Below are 17,749 nucleotides of genomic sequence, written 5' to 3' on the forward strand. Positions count from 1 at the left end.
GTGTGATCAGTGTAACATGCAGTGACGTTCACAGCTCTGTGTGATCAGTGTAACATGCCACTCACCTAAAACTGTAGCAGGCTACTACTGTTGCTCACATATAGTGGGACCAATATCTCAGAACACTAGTGAAAATGATTGTTTTGTATTTCTCTCAGGTTTAATACAATGCTTTTCTTTACAAATCATATCATCAGCATAATTTGAGTGAACAGTTGAAAGTTTTTTCTTGAATTTCAGAAAGTATTAATATTTGGCTCTACTCAAATGCATGTAAGCACAGTTGTAAAACTGACCGTATCAGTTCTTTTGTACAAAAAGTCAGATGTGCTTGAGTCCTCACACAAGCAGTGCAGGAGAAGTGAGTCAGTTCTGATCCAACTGAAACATGTGAACTGTCCTCTTCTCCCCAGTATTTTACTGCACACATACAGTCCATGAAGGACAAACTCCAGGGACACATTTCATGTCAACAGCAGACATGAGATAGTTGCCTTTCTGATGACTGATGGGTTCTGCCTCACACACACCTGATGGACTGATGGGTTCTACCTCACACACACCTGACTGATAGGGTCTGCCTCACACACATGTGACTGACTGATGGGGTCTGCCTCACACACACCTGACTGACTGATGGGGTCTGCCTCACAAACACTTGACTGACTGATGGGTTCTGCCTCACACACACCTGATGGACTGATGGGTTCTACCTCACACACACCTGACTGATGGGGTCTGCCTCACACACATGTGACTGACTGAGGGGGTCTGCCTCACACACACCTGACTGACTGATGGGGTCCCTGACTCAGGTATTGAGCCTCCAGGATTCTCGGTGCACCACACAGACAGAACTCAGGACCTCACTGGGAAAAGCAAAGGCAGAGGAGAATGTTTCATGATCAGTGACTCAGTGTGAGCACAGGAATGTAAACACTAGTAAAAGATTCTGCTCTCTGCATTCTGTCCATTCCTCCATAATCACTAATGCAGTGTTCATCCCACCATCATTAGTACTGCAGTGTTCATACACTAATATTCACTACTGCAATGTTCATTCCTCCATAATCATACTACAGTGTTCATTACTCCATAGTCACTACTGCAGTGTTTATTTCTTCATGATAAATACTACAGTGATTATTCCTCCATAATCACTACTGCAATGTTCATTCCTCCCATAATCACTATTGCAGTATTTATTCCTCCATAATAAATACTACAGTGGTTATTCCTCTAAAATCAATACTGTGGTGTTTATCCCTCCAAAATCACTACTGCGGTGTTCATTCCTCCATAGTCACTACTGCAGTGTTTATTTCTCCATAATAAATACTACAGTGAATATTCCTCCATAATCACTACTCTGCGTGTCTTCCAACAATATTTTCTGTTTGTACATTAGTGTATTTGTATTTGTGTAACATTGAATGAGATCTGTGTTGTTCTGTTTCCTGTTATGGTGTTAGGGATGGGATATTTTGATATTTGGACTCTGATTATGGTAACTGCCATTCACTGACTTATGAACCAACCATCCATTATTTGGTCACCTGTCTTAGGTTGCTAATGAATGTTATTTGTCATGTCTTTGTCTATTTTGTCTTTGATGAAGACACAGTAGTGTTGAAATGTTGCTGTGTTTGTAAAATTAAAAGGCTGAAAATGTATCAGTGTGTTCCAGACCTTTCAAGCTCTTCTTAAAATTTTTATTAGCAGTTCAGCTCTTTTAATTCATCATCCTCTCACTGAACTACATTATTTACTGTATTTACTCATTTACAGACTATCTGGCTGTGGTCTCACAGAAGAGTCTTGCAAATCCCTCACATCAGTTCTACAAACAGAAAACTCACTGAGAGAGCTGGAGATGAATAATAATTACCTGCAGAATTCAGGAGTGGAGCAGCTCTGTGCTGGACTGAAGAGTTCACACTGTAAACTGGAGATTCTCAGGTGAGTTTCTGTGACTATTTTTGAATGTAAATAAAGAGGCATTTTAAAAAGGTCAGTGTCAACTCCCTTATAGTACAGTATTAAACAAACATTGCCAGGTAAAGCAATGCAAGGAAATTTACACTTTTATATTATAAAGTTCTCTTCTTCAAATATTTCTAAATATAGTTTTCTGTTGAAACTTCGCTGCATTTCTTTAAATGACCACACTGTGGAGACAAAGAGTTACATTTGTGATGCATGGGCAGATATTCAAGTCTAGAATTGAAATATAACATTGTAAAGAGAAGACACAGATGAGTCCTTGTCCACATGTACAGGTGTATTTATTACAATGCTGCTTCAACTAGGCGCTTTGGCATTTTGTCCACAAGCTGCATTTTTGGTCACCTGAGAGGAGAAATTTTGCAAAATGTCTTACAGGATGAATATATTCTGAAACTCCAACAACAGTGTTTTAAAATGAAGTGTTCTAATGTAAGATTTTCACTGAGTGATTTTAACTAGTTTATGTATGGAAACACTGTAAACATCAGTCATTCTAATCTCTCTGCAAATAAAAGCCCTTAAAATCTTAATTAAAAATTTTAGAGCTGAACCATTGAGGTTTTGGACACATTACAGGACACTTTTACAAGCACACATGATTCCCTTGTGTTTTTGGGTGGGAGACCCTGTTCTCATTATGATCTACACGGTGTGTTCAACACATGTTGAGATGAGCTGAACTGACAGCCATGCTGGAGGAAAGAACGCAACAAGTTAATATTCATTCAATAGAACTGAAAAGTTTATTGGTTATTCCTTAAGATAAATCTGTGATCTCTCTCCACAGGTGTTTTTATGAAACATGTAGCTGGCTAATATTAGTAACCTTAAGCTTGCCAAGTTACAGTATATTTGTTGGTTACTACTCCTAGATACCTCACGCTAACATCATATTAGCTTGACTTAGGAGTGAATGTTGGCTGCTAATTTTTTCATCAAGCCAAAGACATCAAACAAAAATAAAAACAGTGATGGTAGAAGACGTTGAGTCAGCAGAGAGAGAAACTGAGCTGACAGCTGACAGTAAACTCTGTCAGTGAGTAGTGAGGAACAATGTTCAGCACTGGACGAGTGAACCTGTGGACTTAATTACAAGAGAGAAAGAAAGACACACAAGACACAGTAATCAGTAATCAGGAGATTAGGAGCAGAGAAGGAGTGAAGTGTGTGTGTGTGTGTGTGTGTGTGTGTGTGTGTGTGTGTGTGTGTGTGTGTGTGTGTGTGTGTGTGTGTGTGTGTGTGTGGCATGCTGGGTGCCTGATGTCTTTTAACAAAGCTAATGAGGCTAATGTTAGCTTCCTTAAATCTAAGGAACTGGCTAGAATATAAAAAACTTCTGCTTGTTCGTTTACAGTTAGTATAGAGAGACAGAAAATAACCAGGATGAAGAGAAAGAGTAATGCTATTGCCATGGCAACCTTCTTTAGTAAGAAGACAGCAGGAGAGAGAAAAGACAGAAGAACTTGATGGTGAAAGTATCCAGGAGGAGGACATGGAAGAGAGTGGACACAGCAGACAGAGACAGAGGAGCCAGCTGTGTCCACTCTCACTGTAGCCCCACAGGTCTGCTGTAGTGTCAGCTGTGTCCACTCTCACTGTAGCCCCACAGCTCTGCTGTAGTGTCAGCTGTATCCACTCTCACTGTAGCCCCACAGGTCTGCTGTAGTGTCAGCTGTGTCCACTCTCACTGTAGCTCCACAGGTCTGCTGTAGTGTCAGCTGTATACACTCTCACTGTAGCCCCACAGGTCTGCTGTAGTGTCAGCTGTGTCCACTCTCACTGTAGCTCCACAGGTCTGCTGTAGTGTCAGCTGTGTCCACTCTCACTGTAGCCCCACAGGTCTGCTGTAGTGTCAGCTGTGTTCACTCTCACTGTAGCCCCACAGGTCTGCTGTAGTGTCAGCTGTGTCCACTCTCACTGTAGCCCCGCAGGTCTGCTGTAATGTCGGCTATGTCCACTCTCACTGTAGCCCCACAGGTTTGCTGTAGTGTCAGCTGTGTCCACACTCACTGTAGCTCCACAGGTCTGCTGTAGTGTCAGCTGTGTCCACTCTCACTGTAGCCCCACAGGTCTGCTGTAGTGTCAGCTGTGTCCACTCTCACTGTAGCCCCACAGCTCTGCTGTAGTGTCAGCTGTGTCCACTCTCACTGTAGCCCCACAGGTCTGCTGTAGTGTCAGCTGTGTCCACTCTCACTGTAGCCCCACAGGTCTGCTATAGTGTCAGCTGTGTCCACTCTCACTGTAGCCCCACAGCTCTGCTGACTTGTTTAGTTGTTGTTTTTTTGTGTGTTAATGTAAATGGTTGATTTTAGTGAATAAATTAGTTGTGTGAAGTAGCGATATTGTGTGTGTATGTGTGTGTGTATGTGTGTGTGTGTGTGTGTGTGTGTGTGTGTGTGTGGTGCATAGCATATGTGGTGTTTTGTAATTACATCAGAACTTTAGATCAGATATTTCTGCACCCATAATTCACCATTTGATACTACATAATTCAGGTACACATAGAAATATAACCACATGTAGAATTATAATCACTTGTAGAATTATAACCAAATGTAGCAATATAACTACATGTAGAAATATAACCACACATAGAATTATAACCACAAGTAGAATTTTTGGAATCTTGAAATGCAACCTTTTTCGAGGGGATGAATCAAAGAATGGAAGATGCTTATAAATGACAAAATATTAATTGCTGGACAGAAATGAAACCTTTCTCAGGTAATAATATTTATGTTTATGTAACTCACACCCTTGATTTATTGGTGATGATTCATTCAAATTGTAATCTTATGGGTTAATTAATGATTCCCTGACTGACCTCATGACCTGAATGTCATAATCTGATAAGGAATTAAACAGTATGTAGTTTATTATACACTATAATCGTGGTTTTACCACTATATTAACTTGTGTACCCTGAAATTCCTCTGTGCTGTAAGGCCATTTTAATGTGTCACCACAAGATGTTCACTGGTCCCATCTGTCCCTCCAATAAATATGTTCTGCAGGCCTCAACTGGACATTTGGTGCTAAAATTATTTGCCAGCCAGTAAACCAGAGCTCACACTGTTTAGTTCAGGACAAATATAACTACTGTTTGAAATCTTATTTATAATACAGATTGAGACAAGTATGTTTCATTTACTGTTTATAATGCTTCACCTCAATTGAAACGTGTGTGTGTGTGTGTGTGTGAGTGTGTGAGTGTGTGTGAGAGAGAGAGAGAGAGAGAGAGAGAGAGAGAGAGAGAAAGAGAACTATTATCTGTCTGTGACCACCACTGATAGAATGTGCTCCTCACTGGACCCTCACTGATAGAATGTGCTCCTCGTCTTTGTGCTTCCTCCATACAGGAGAACAAACACTGACCACAGAAAATACTTAAAACCACAAGATGTCTGGAGGGCTCAGAAGTTCAGAAACAAGAGGGAAGGTGTTTTGCAGGGAAATTATATAAAATACAAATAGTGGCAGATTCAAGGCACTGTTCTGTTAAAAAACAAAACAAGGAAAAATGTGTAAAAATCTTTTATTTAATGCATTGTTCTTAGCAACACTCTAATACAATGGTCATGCAACAGTTTTAATATGTTACACATTAATATGTGTCCAGGCTACATCCCACACATTATAGTAACATGGCCATCTTTCACAAATTATGAAGAAAATCATCAGTAAAGGTGTTTGATAAATGGTAAAGGAGTGTTGGAGGCAGCCATCTTCAGCTGCTGGTTAATTCAGCTGCAGATGATTAGAGAGAGATGCCAACCTTTATACATCTCTGTTATGTGCCAGTATAGGGGGAGAGACCACAACAGACACTTTATTCTGAGCACAAACCACTATTACTAAAAAGTGATAGAGATCTACAGACATGCCATCTGACTCTATGGGGACTATAAGCCACAATAAAACCCAAACCCAACACTTACTCCACCCCAAACTTGTGTTCATTAAACATAAACCAGAGGAGAGAAAAGAAAATACAGTAGTAGATTTAACAAGCTCAAATCCACTCAGTGAATGTACAGTAATCTACACCCACGATATTTTATGTTGATACACACAGACACACAATAGACTACACTACCCAACAGTGGCACAATGACCTGGGGGAATTGTACTAGGACAGAGCCAACTCTGGAAACTGAAGGTACAAATCTGTGTTCTATTAGCATCCCTGTATTCAGTCTGTCTATTAAATCTTATCAGGCTGCAGTTATGGAGTGTTTGTAGTTTCACTGTAACTGTAGTGTGGTAGCAGCAGGGTGTGTGTAGGGCACCAGAATGGTCAGAAACAGTATAACACCATTATATGTAGTGAAGATAATGTTCCTAATATTTTCTCAACTAAAACTGGGAGCACACGAAACAGCAGAAAACAGTTTGGTCTAGAAATACAGTAATAACCTTGTGATTGTTGCCCTTGTGTCTATGTTGACGTATTAAAAATGTCAAAACGTACAATAAAAACACCACAAATTCTTAAAATTTTACCATTTGAAAAAAATAAAGGTAGTAATAACATGAATATCCAAGAAGCACTTGTATCCAGCAGTAACAGAAATATGAGTGACAGTAATTTTATCCAATCACATATGTGGTAGGACGGGCCGTGCCAGCAGACTATTGAATGACGTCATTACAGTGGCCAATAGCATCAGGGGAGCTGTTTTAACTTACTGAGGTGAAAGGAACTGTAGTGGATCATGAAAATGACAGAAAATCTCACAAACTGGAATTGGAGGATATTTGCTGCTATGGTGATTTCCAAGAGAAAAGGAAAATACCTGAAAGGGACAGACAAAAAGTAAAAGTAGATGGAATAAGACAGACAGACAAAGCCTGTATGAGTTTTTCACTCAATCTCTGATCGTCATTCATGGCTAACAGCTAACTAGGTAATGTTAGCAAAGAAAATCTAACTGTTGATTTGTTTGGTGTGTTTACTGTTCAGCACAGATATCTAATCAGCTAACAGTCTCAACAATTTGACCAAACCGTCAATACACAAGATTGGAAGTCTTGTCGTTGCAACAATCAAGCTAAAGTCTTTTGGAGAAATGCGGTTGGATCTTCACGTAGTTGAGAGCAGGAGGGAGGATGGTGAGGGTGTGACGAGAGATTTGACGGGGATGTGATTTATAACATCTGGTGTTCATGAAGTACAGCTGTGTATTAATCAGTCAGGTCCCCTACATCAGTTTAAACACATTTAAACGTGGTTACTAGGTTACAGGTGTTCACTAGGCTACAACCACGGTCAAGTCATTCGCGCTTTTAAAATTATATGCGCCTGTATTCGCGATTTTACGGTATTTCGCTGCTCACCGCAATCTAACGCTCCCTAAGCAAAGAGAAACAAACGTAAGTATTTTTAAGAGCTTTGATGTACATGCCCTTTTACTACATTTAAAATTACAAAATACAGTTTACTTGATTGAACTAGTTTAATTGCATGATTAGATTAAACACAATTGGTAATATATTTACACAGCTTAATAAGCATTGTGGAAACTGCTTTTTCTACATCATGCTTCTCAGAAGTTTATTCTAGAGCTTGACTGCCAGCTGAAACAGGGGTTATCACTAGTGAAATGTGGCAAATGTGCAGGGCAGGGGAACTCCGGGGCTGAAATATTCCACTGCCAATTAAGTGGTGGCCCTTGGATATCACCAGATCAAGTTTGAAAAGATTCTACTGCACCAGTTTTTAATAAATCTATATTGAAGTCTTTCTATTTGTAATGATGTTTTCATTCCCATTTAATTCAGAGAAAGTATGATTACATATTTTTCTGAATTTTAACATAATGTAAAAACAGTTCCACTACCACATGTGAGTAGGAGCCCTTGACTATTAGCAGAGTAAGTTTGGACACATTTCACTGTACAATGTCTTCATAAATCCATATTAAAGTCAAACTACCTTTAGGCGAAATAATGCACTAATTTTGTTTAAACTGAATTTGGATATGTATTTCTCAGGAATTTCCCATAATGCCAAGAAAGTTATACTACCACATTAGAGTATGAGCCCTTGGCTATTAGCAGAGTAAGTTTGGACAGATTTCACTACTATTTTTTCAAAAAGCCATATTAAATTCGTACTACCTTTCAGGCGAATTTGTATTCATTTCGGAAAAGGCTGAATATGGATATTTGTTTCTCAGTTATTTCTCATAATGCCAGAACATGTCCACTTACCACATATGAGTAGTGTACCCTGGCTATCAGCACAGTAAGTTTAGACAAATTTCACTGTATTTTTTCATAAACCCCTATTAAAATCATACATTTAGGTGAATTCATGTACTCATTTCATTCAGGTTGATTTTGGATATTTATTTCTCTGAAATGTCCCATGAAGCCAAGACAGTTCCATGACCACATAAGTGTACATTTAAGTTTACGCCATTTGGCAAACGCTCTGGTCCAGAGTGACTTACAAAGGTGCTTTGTCATTTTCTCATAGAACAGATCCTAGCCAGTAAAGTAGGTTAGAGTGCAAGATACCAATGAACTAGAATACTGTTGAAATACAGGGATCAGTGCTAATGCCTAGAAGTGCAAAATACATAAAAGCTCTATAACAGACAATCAGTGCAATAAACAATAAGTACTACAGTTAGTCAACACAGGAGCAGTCAACATCAGAGTAATAAACAATAAGTATTAGAGTTGGTCAACATAGGAGCAGTCAACATCAGAGTAGTAAACAACACCCTGCAATAAGTACTAGAGTTTCAGTTAGTCAACATAGGAGCAGGATCAGTGGTCATTTAAATATTCCACAAACAGATGGGTCTTCAGTCAGCGTTTGAAGACTGCAAGGGACTCTGCTGTCTGGACAGCACACGGAAGTTTAATAATCCCATATTAAAGTCATACTACCATTAAGTGAATTCATGTACTCATTTACAATATGCTAATTTTGGATATCTATATCTCAGAAATTTCCCATAATGCAAAACAATTCCACTATACTATATACTATGGAGTATGTTGTAACATCTGTTGTATCTACTGTAGAGTATGTTGTAATATTTGTTGTATCTACTGTAGACTATATTGTAATGTCTGTTGTATCTACTGTAGAGTATATTGTAATGTCTGTTGTATCTACTATATGGTATATTGTGATATCTGTTGTATCTACTGTAGGATATATTGTAATGTCTGTTGTGTCTACTTGCAGTCTAGCTACCTGTAGTCTTGGGGAAAACACTTGTGAAAATCTGGCATCAGATTTGCAACTGCCAAACTCCCTCCTGAGGGAACTGGACCTTAATAACAATGACCTGAACAATTCAGGAGTGGAGGAGCTCTCTGCTGGACTGAAGAGTTCACACTGTAAACTGGAGTTACTCAGGAGAGATTTGTTATAGTCAATAAATATTCTTCTTGTATCTAAAAATAAGATGAGCTTTCTAGTGAAATTCACTGGGAATAATAATTTGGCTACATCTTTGTGCTAGAATTCAATTTCTCTACTAATAGAGCAGGAATCATCTTCTTGCTAAAGAAAAGACTCCTAGATCAAAGGACTGTTGTTTATACCTGTTTTAATGGCATAAACAACCCCCCCAACACACATATATAAGTATGCATCGCTTTGGATTCTTTGACTTTATCTCTGCATTATCATTGGTCCTGTCTCTATATTAAAAATGTTATTAAACAGCTTTCTCTGATTCACAGGTCCAGAAATGTGACAGTGTTATTACTCCTGGTATCAGAGCCAGATGTAGAATTCTGCCAAGATTTTACTGGCATCATCTCATACAGTCTGACATGTAACAGTCTTATAAGACCACTGAAATCACACAGTGTAAGTCCAGCTTTAGGGTTCTTCTGATGTAGGTTAATAGTGCACTAGAGTTCTGAAGGGCTGAATAAAAATAAGAGCTAAAATAAACAGACAGCAGCTATCTGGAGAAGAGTGAAAAAAGCCATCCGCCATGGAGGACGCCATCTTGGAGATGAGAGTGGAGGAACCTCCAACTACAGTTACCAGCCTCTCTAGCTGCCCCACGCAGGCTGGTCTGAAAATGCATCTCACTCTCTGTCTCTATACCTGTTTCTCTCCTTTCTGCAGACTGTCTGGTTGTTTGGTCACAGGGGAAGGCTGTTCTTCTCTGGCTTCAGCTCTGAGGTCAAACCCCTCCCACCTGAAAGAACTGGACCTGACGTACAACCACCCAGAAGAGTCAGGAGTGAAGCTGCTCTCTGCTAGACTGGAGGATCCCAACTGCAGACTGGACACTCTCAGGTATGGAACGTTAGTGTGTGCATGTGTATGTGGGTTTGTTTGTGTGTGCTTACATGTATATGTGTGTGTGTGTGTGTGTGTTTCTGAAAGAGTGAGAATGAGAAAATAATGAAAACTGAGTCTTCCATTCCTGAGTAGTGCAGTTCCCAAATCATACTGTGGTGGCTGGTGAGTTCACTCTCCATCATTCTCCTGTAGGAACTGCTGAGTTTTAGTTGACATGCTACATTTCCTCAGCCTCCTCAGGAAGTACAGATGCTGTTCTGTCAGGAGTTTATAAACTTTGTTCCATTTTTTGAGGTTAGTTGTAATTAATTTAAGAACCACAGGGTGTCAGTAGCAGTGAGTCAGTTCATGTGTGTAGCGATCGTAGAGTGAGAGAGAACAACTCCAAGAGTTCTAGTTATTATAGTTATTATATCCGTGCTAATGCAGTTGCGTCTGCATACATCTCATACCTTTTGAAAACATCGTCGTTGTGTGTAGTTTATTGTATTGTTATTTGTAATCACAGATCATTATTTGGTGGATAATTTATTCTCTGTGAAGTTTGGTGCATTGTTTGTTGTGTATATTGGTACGTGTTGTGGCCGGTGTGTTGCTGATTGTCTTTCATGTGATTCAGTTTCACGTTTCCTCCTGATGTCAATAAAACTGTGAACAAGAGCTGAACATTTTCAGAGTTCTGATGTCAGGAGAGTGTTAACCTGCAGATCATGCTGTGTATCGTACATAAACAGAGGACACAGCAGATACTGTTGGGATTTCTTTATGATGTGGTGTTTGTTGTAGGTCCAGGTGAGGTCCTCACTGATGTGGGGTGTGTGTTGTAGGTCTAGGTGAGGTCCTCACTGATGTGGTGTGTGTGTGTGTGTGTGTGTGTGTGTGTGTGTGTGTGTGTGTGTGTGTGTGTGTGTGTGTGTGTGTGTGTGTGTGTGTGTGTGTGTGTGTTGTAAGATCAGGTGAGGTCCTCACTGATGTGATGTGTGTGTGTGTTGTGGGTCCAGGTGAGGTCCTCACTGATGTGGTGTATGTGTTGTGGGTCCAGGTGAGGTCCTCACTGATGTTGTGTGTGTTGTAGGTCCAGGTGAGGTCCTCACTGATGTGGGGTGTGTGTGTTGTAGGTCCAGGTGAGGTCCTCACTGATGTGGTGTGTGTTGTAGGACCAGGTGAGGTCTTCACTAATGTGCTGTGTGTTGTAGGTGCAGGTGAGGTCCTCACTGATGCGATGTGTGTTGTAGGACCAGGTGAGGTCCTCACTGATGTGAACTCCAGGAGGTTGAAGGAGTTCACCCTCTCCACCTCCATCTCTCCTGTCTGTAGTGGTGTCTGCTGCTGCTTCTCCTTCCTCCTTGGGTCAATAATCATCTTCTTGGTCTTGTCTGCATTCATGGAGAGATTGTTGTCATGACACCATGTCACCATGTCTGTCAACTCCCTCCTGTATGCTGTCTCATCCAGTGATCAGTCAAACCAGTTTGATGATGCTGGTGTTATACTGGGCGGCCACACAGTCCTGGGGGTCCCAGTGTTCTCAGTCCTTGTGCTGGATGTACACTGCCAGTTCTGACTGACTGATTCTGTCTGTTAGAAAGTTCAGCCCCCATTTACAGAAGGAGGGTGTGAGTCCAATGGTGAGGAGTGTTTGTCAGTTTGGTTGGGGTGACTGTTGAATGCTGAGCTGTAACAGTACTGGAACATAACTGTCCATGTCCTCCAGATGTGTGAGACCCGTGTGGATGTCAGTGCTGACAGTGTCCTCAGTGCACTGGTTCTGACGCTCTGTAAACTGGTGGGGGGTCCTCTGGCCAATAATGGACATTACAGTAGTAAGAATATAGACCATAAGGAGCAGAATAAGTAGTGAGATGGAGAAAAATAAATAAAGAAAAATGGAACAATAAGCAATTCATGTCTAGTGTGGTTTTCTAGAAGTCCTAGTCTGGTCCCGACGGTGTGCACATGACCAAAGCTCTTCCTGTATGAGATCGTCCATGAAGGGCAGTGGAGAAGTAGCTGTGTGGGGTGGAGGTGTGGTGGGCTACAGCAGGGGGCATTAGGGGTTGGTGGGAGGAGCCATGGCAGCTGAGAAAGTAACATCACGACATCAGGGGCTGGTGAACCTCAGCAGACAGAGAGACTAGATTATTAGACATGTCCAGGTAGAGGGTATGTAAATTAGGGAACTATGATGTGCAAAGATGGACTCTGGCAGATGTAGTTATGGCAGCACAGTTAAAAGGAAGCACAGGCATGATCAACACTCCGCCGCTCTCAGCCAACAAACTAGAGAGACAAAAGAGAGGTGAAGTGACAGCATCATCACATCCCAGTTTACGAGAACTCTCAATGCCCATGAACCCCCAGATCTACACCTTTACCTAAGATGGGAAGTAGTTAATAATAAGTAGATATGTTTGCAGCCTTAAATCTTGAAAATCTCAAACATTTACAGTAAGGTTATTCCATAATGTGGGAGATTTGTAGGAAAAGGCTCTGTAGATCTTTGTTTCAGATAGAGAGAAATGTATGCCTGTGTGTGTGTGTGAGAGAGAGAGAGAGAGAGAGAGAGAGAGAGAGACAGAACTATTATCTGTGTGTGAGAGAGAGAGACAGACAGACAGAACTATTATCTGTGTGAGACAGAGAGAGAGACAGAACTATTATCTGTGTGTGAGAGAGAGAGAGACAGAACTATTATCTGTGTGAGAGAGACAGAACTATTATCTGTGTGAGACAGAGAGAGAGAGAGAGACAGAACTATTATCTGTGTGTGAGACAGAGAGACAGAACTATTATCTGTGTGTGAGACAGAGAGAGAGACAGAACTATTGTGTGTGTGAGAGACAAAACTATTATCTGTGTGTGTGAGACAGAGAGAGAGAACGATTGTCTGTGAGACAGAAAGATCTATTATCTGTCTGTGAGACAGAGAGAGAGACAGAACCACTATGTGTGTGAGAGAGAGAGAACTATTATCTGTGTGTGAGAAAGAACTATTATCTGTATGAGACCGAGAGAGAAAGAGACAGAAGCACTATATGTGTGTGTGTGTGTGTGTGTGAGAGAGAGAGCGAGAGCCAGAACTATTATCCGTGAGAGAGAGAGAGAGAGACAGACAGACAGACAGAACTATTATCTGTGTGTGAGACAGAGAGAGAGACAGAACTATTATCTGTGTGTGAGAGAGAGAGAGACAACTATTATCTGTGTGAGAGAGAGAGACAGAACTATTATCTGTGTGTGAGACAGAGAGAGTGACAGAACTATTATCTGTGTGTGTGTGAGACAAAACTATTATCTGTGTGTGAGAGAGACAGAACTATTATCTGTGTGTGTGAGACAGAGAGAGAGAATGATTATCTGTGTGAGACAGAGAGAGAGACAGAACCACTATGTGTGTGAGAGAGAGAACGATTATCTGTCTGTGAGACAGAGAGAAAGATCTATTATCTGTCTGTGAGACAGAACCACTATGTGTGTGAGAGAGAGAGAACTATTATCTGTGTGAAAGAGAAAGAGAGAGAAAGAACTATTATCTGTATGAGACCGAGAGAGAAAGAGACAGAAGCACTATCTGTGTGTGTGTGTGAGAGAGCCAGAACTATTATCTGTGAGAGAGAGAGAGACAGAACTATTATCTGTGAGAGAGAGAGAGAGACAGACAGACAGAACTATTATCTGTGTGTGAGACAGAGAGAGAGACAGAACTATTATCTGTGTGTGAGAGAGAGAGACACAACTATTATCTGTGTGAGAGAGAAAGACAGAACTATTATCTGTGTGTGAGACAGAGAGAGACAGAACTATTATCTGTGTGTGTGTGAGAGACAAAACTATTATCTGTGTGTGTGAGAGAGACAGAACTATTATCTGTGTGTGTGACAGAGAGAGAACGATTATCTGTCTGTGAGACAGAGAGAGAGACAGAACCACTATGTGTGTGAGAGAGAGAACGATTATCTGTCTGTGAGACAGAGAGAAAGATCTATTATCTGTCTGTGAGACAGAACCACTATGTGTGTGAGAGAGAGAGAACTATTATCTGTGTGAAAGAGAAAGAGAGAGAAAGAACTATTATCTGTATGAGACCGAGAAAGAGACAGAAGCACTATCTGTGTGTGTGTGTGTGTGAGAGAGAGCCAGAACTATTATCTGTGAGAGAGAGAGAGACAGAACTATTATCTGTGTGTGAGACAGAACTATTATCTGTGTGTGAGACAGAGAGAGAGACAGAACTATTATCTGTGTGTGTGTGAGAGAGACAGAACTATTATCTGTGTGAGACAGAGAGACAGAACCACTATGTGTGTGAGAGAGAGAGAGAACTATTATCTGTGTGTGAAAGAGAAAGAGAAAGACAGAACTATTATCTGTGTGTGACAGAGAGAGACAGAACTGTTGTGTGTGTGAGAGAGAGACAGAACTATTATGTGTGAGAGAGAGACAGAACTATTATGTGTGTGTGAGACAGAGAGAGAGAGAGAGACAGAACCACTATCTGTGTGTGTGAGAAAGACACAGAACTATTATCTCTGTCTGTGAGACAGAGGGAGAGAGAGACAGAACTATTGTGTGTATGTGAAAGAGAGAGAGAGAGAGAGAGAGAACTATTATCTGTGTGTGAGAGAGAGAGAGCGACAGAACTATTATCTGTCTGTGAGACAGAGAGACAGAACCACTATATGTGAGAGAGAGAACTATTATCTGTGTGTGAGAGAGAGAGACAGAACTATTATCTCTATGAGACCAAGAGAGAAAGAGACAGAAGCACTATCTGTGTGTGTGAGAGAGAGCCAGAACTATTATCTGTGAGAGACAGAGAGAAAGAGAGAGACAGACAGACAGAACTATTATCTGTGTGACAGAAAGAGACAGAACTGTTATGTGTGTGTGAGAAAGAGAGAGACAGAACTATTATCTGTGTGTGTGAGACAGAGAGAGACAGAACTATTATTTTTGTGAGAGACGGAGAGAGAGCGAGAGAGAGACAGACAGACAGAACTATTATCTGTGTGACAAAGAGAGAGACAGAACTATTATCTGTGTGTGAGACAGAGAGAGAGACAGAACTATTATTTGTGTGAGAGACGGAGAGAGAGAGAGAAACAGAACCACTGTGTGTGTGAGAGAGAAAGACACAGAACTATTATCTCTGTCTGTGAGACAGAGGGAGAGAGAGAGAGAGAGAGAGAGAGAGAGAGATAGACAGAACTATTATCTGTGTAAGAGAGAGAGCGACAGAACTATTATCTGTGTGTGTGAGACAGAGAGAGACAAAACTATTATCTGTGTGTGAGACAGAGAGAACTATTATCTGTGTGTGTGAGAGAGAGAGAGAGAGAGAGAGAGAGAGAGAGAACTATTATCTGTGTGTGAGAGCGATGGAGAGACAGAACTATTATCTGTGTGTGAGACAGAGAGAGAGAGAGAGAGAGAGAGAGAGAACTATTATCTGTGTGTGTGTGTGTGTGTGTGTGTGTGTGTGTGTGTGTGTGTGTGTGTTTCTTTAGGATGGAGCATGCAGGGGAGATCAGAATCAAACCAGGACTAAGAAAATGTAAGAAGTAAATGTAATGTACACACACACACACACACACACACACACACACACACAGTATTTGTGATCTCTCCTATAATGTGTCTTCTTGTGTGCAGATGTGTGTGATCTCACACTGGACCCAAACACAGCACACACACGTCTCTCTCTGTCTGAGGGGAACAGAAAGGTGACGCGTGTGGAGGAGCAGCAGCAGTCGTATCCTGATCATCCAGAGAGATTTGATGTCTGTCATCAGGTTCTGTGTAGAGAGAGTCTGACTGGACTCTGTTACTGGGAGGTTGAGTGGAGTGGGGGAGGGGCTGATATATCAGTGACATATAAAGGAATCAGGAGGAAAGGACACAGTGGTGACTGTTGGTTTGGATGGAATGTAAAGTCCTGGAGTCTGAACTGCTCTGATAACAGTTACTCTGTCTGGCACAATAATAAGAAAACTGCCATCTCTGCCCCCCCCTCCAGCTCCAACAGAGTAGGAGTGTATCTGGACTGGCCCGCCGGCACTCTGTCCTTCTACAGCGTCTCCTCTCACACACTCACACACTTACACACACTCCACTCCACATTCACTGAGCCCCTCTATGCAGGGTTTGGGGTTTGGGGTTCTGACTCCTCAGTGTGTGTGTGTGAGCTAGAATAGCCTCCTGTGTCCTGGAGGAACACCTGAGTCTGCAGGCAAACACACAACTGGTGAACATCATAATACACACATGCCTGCTGAGTATAAAATACACACACACACACACACACAGATGATGGTAAATGAAAAACTGCAGTCTTTCATTTTTTTATTTCTTTCCTCTCTCTCTTACACACACACACACACACACTACAAGTCTCTTACACAAACGTATGCACACACACACACACACCACACCTCTATCTCTCTCACACATACACACACACTACAAGTCTCTTCCACAAACGTATGCGCACACAACACTCAAACACACACACACACCTTTCTCTCTCTCACTCACACACACACACACATACACACACACACAAAATACCACAAAATACACTTGTATCTTTCTCTCACACACATACACACACACACACACACCTCTCACACACTTTACTTCTTTCACACATACATGCTACACATCTGTCATACACTCTATACCTCTCACTCTTTCACACACACACACACACACACTAAACCTCATACTCTCTCACACACACTCTCTCTCACACTCACACACAATAAATGATGCTCCAATAAAGGACTGAGATGCAGTTGATTTCTGTACATAAATATACATAAATACTGTTCTACAAGTTTCACATGCTGTGGAATCATAACCTCACTGTGTTAAACTCTGTACAAATCTACACATTAAAGGTGGAAATCTTTGGAAACTGAAAGGTTTTTCATTCTGTTTTCTAAGTGTTGGAGTGATACAGATGTTGTACACAGTATGAGTGAAATGTATTATGATAGTTACTCTCCACCACAGTGTGTTCATATGGACTCTTGTGTTTGAGATGCACATATGCTATGTATGTATGTGTGTGTATATGTATATATATATATATATATATATATATATATGTGTGTGTGTGTGTGTGTGTGTGTGTGTGTGTGTGTAATACGGTTGATCTCGAGTTGTGAAGCACCACTTCGGACGCGCATGCAAGCTAACTGGGTGTGTTTAATCATCCATTTTAATGTCATCTAGCCAGACAGTGAGACACTCTGTATTTTACACATAAATGACCGAGACGAGCGACCGATTTAGCGAGCTAGCTCGGTCGGTCGTGCCTGCTAATTTCGCCCATTAAATCTTTTACAATTCTTGACGTACGTAGACGGGGAATAAAAGCCAGGTAAAGAACCAGAGCGTAAAACCTACCGAAAACGGATCGAAGGGCTAAACTTCAGACAACAGGAGAAACCGGCT

At 41.1% G+C, this 17,749-nt stretch overlaps 1 protein-coding gene across 3 annotated transcripts in view; it reads left to right on the forward strand.

Annotated features, from left to right (window-relative positions):
• The window catches only part of LOC145657291 (NLR family CARD domain-containing protein 3-like), a 30,138-nt gene extending 12,911 nt beyond the window's left edge, over window positions 1-17,227 (forward strand). For 2 of the 3 annotated variants that reach the window (XM_081711707.1, XM_081711708.1), the window contains 4 exons: window positions 1,789-1,959; window positions 10,112-10,285; window positions 15,799-15,845; window positions 15,944-17,227. In XM_081711707.1, coding sequence (XP_081567833.1) covers window positions 1,789-1,959; window positions 10,112-10,285; window positions 15,799-15,845; window positions 15,944-16,485 — 934 coding nt within the window. In that variant the 3' untranslated portion in view covers window positions 16,486-17,227. Of the gene's footprint in view, window positions 1-1,788; window positions 1,960-5,366; window positions 7,751-10,111; window positions 10,286-15,798; window positions 15,846-15,943 lie in introns of those variants that run through there. The other variant, XM_081711709.1, reaches the window with a different exon arrangement.
• Window positions 17,228-17,749: the final 522 nt, after the last annotated feature.

The sequence above is a fragment of the Electrophorus electricus genome, chromosome 1, assembly GCF_041902795.1.
Source record: "Electrophorus electricus isolate QZ-2024a chromosome 1, ASM4190279v1, whole genome shotgun sequence".
Classification (NCBI taxonomy): domain Eukaryota; kingdom Metazoa; phylum Chordata; class Actinopteri; order Gymnotiformes; family Gymnotidae; genus Electrophorus; species Electrophorus electricus.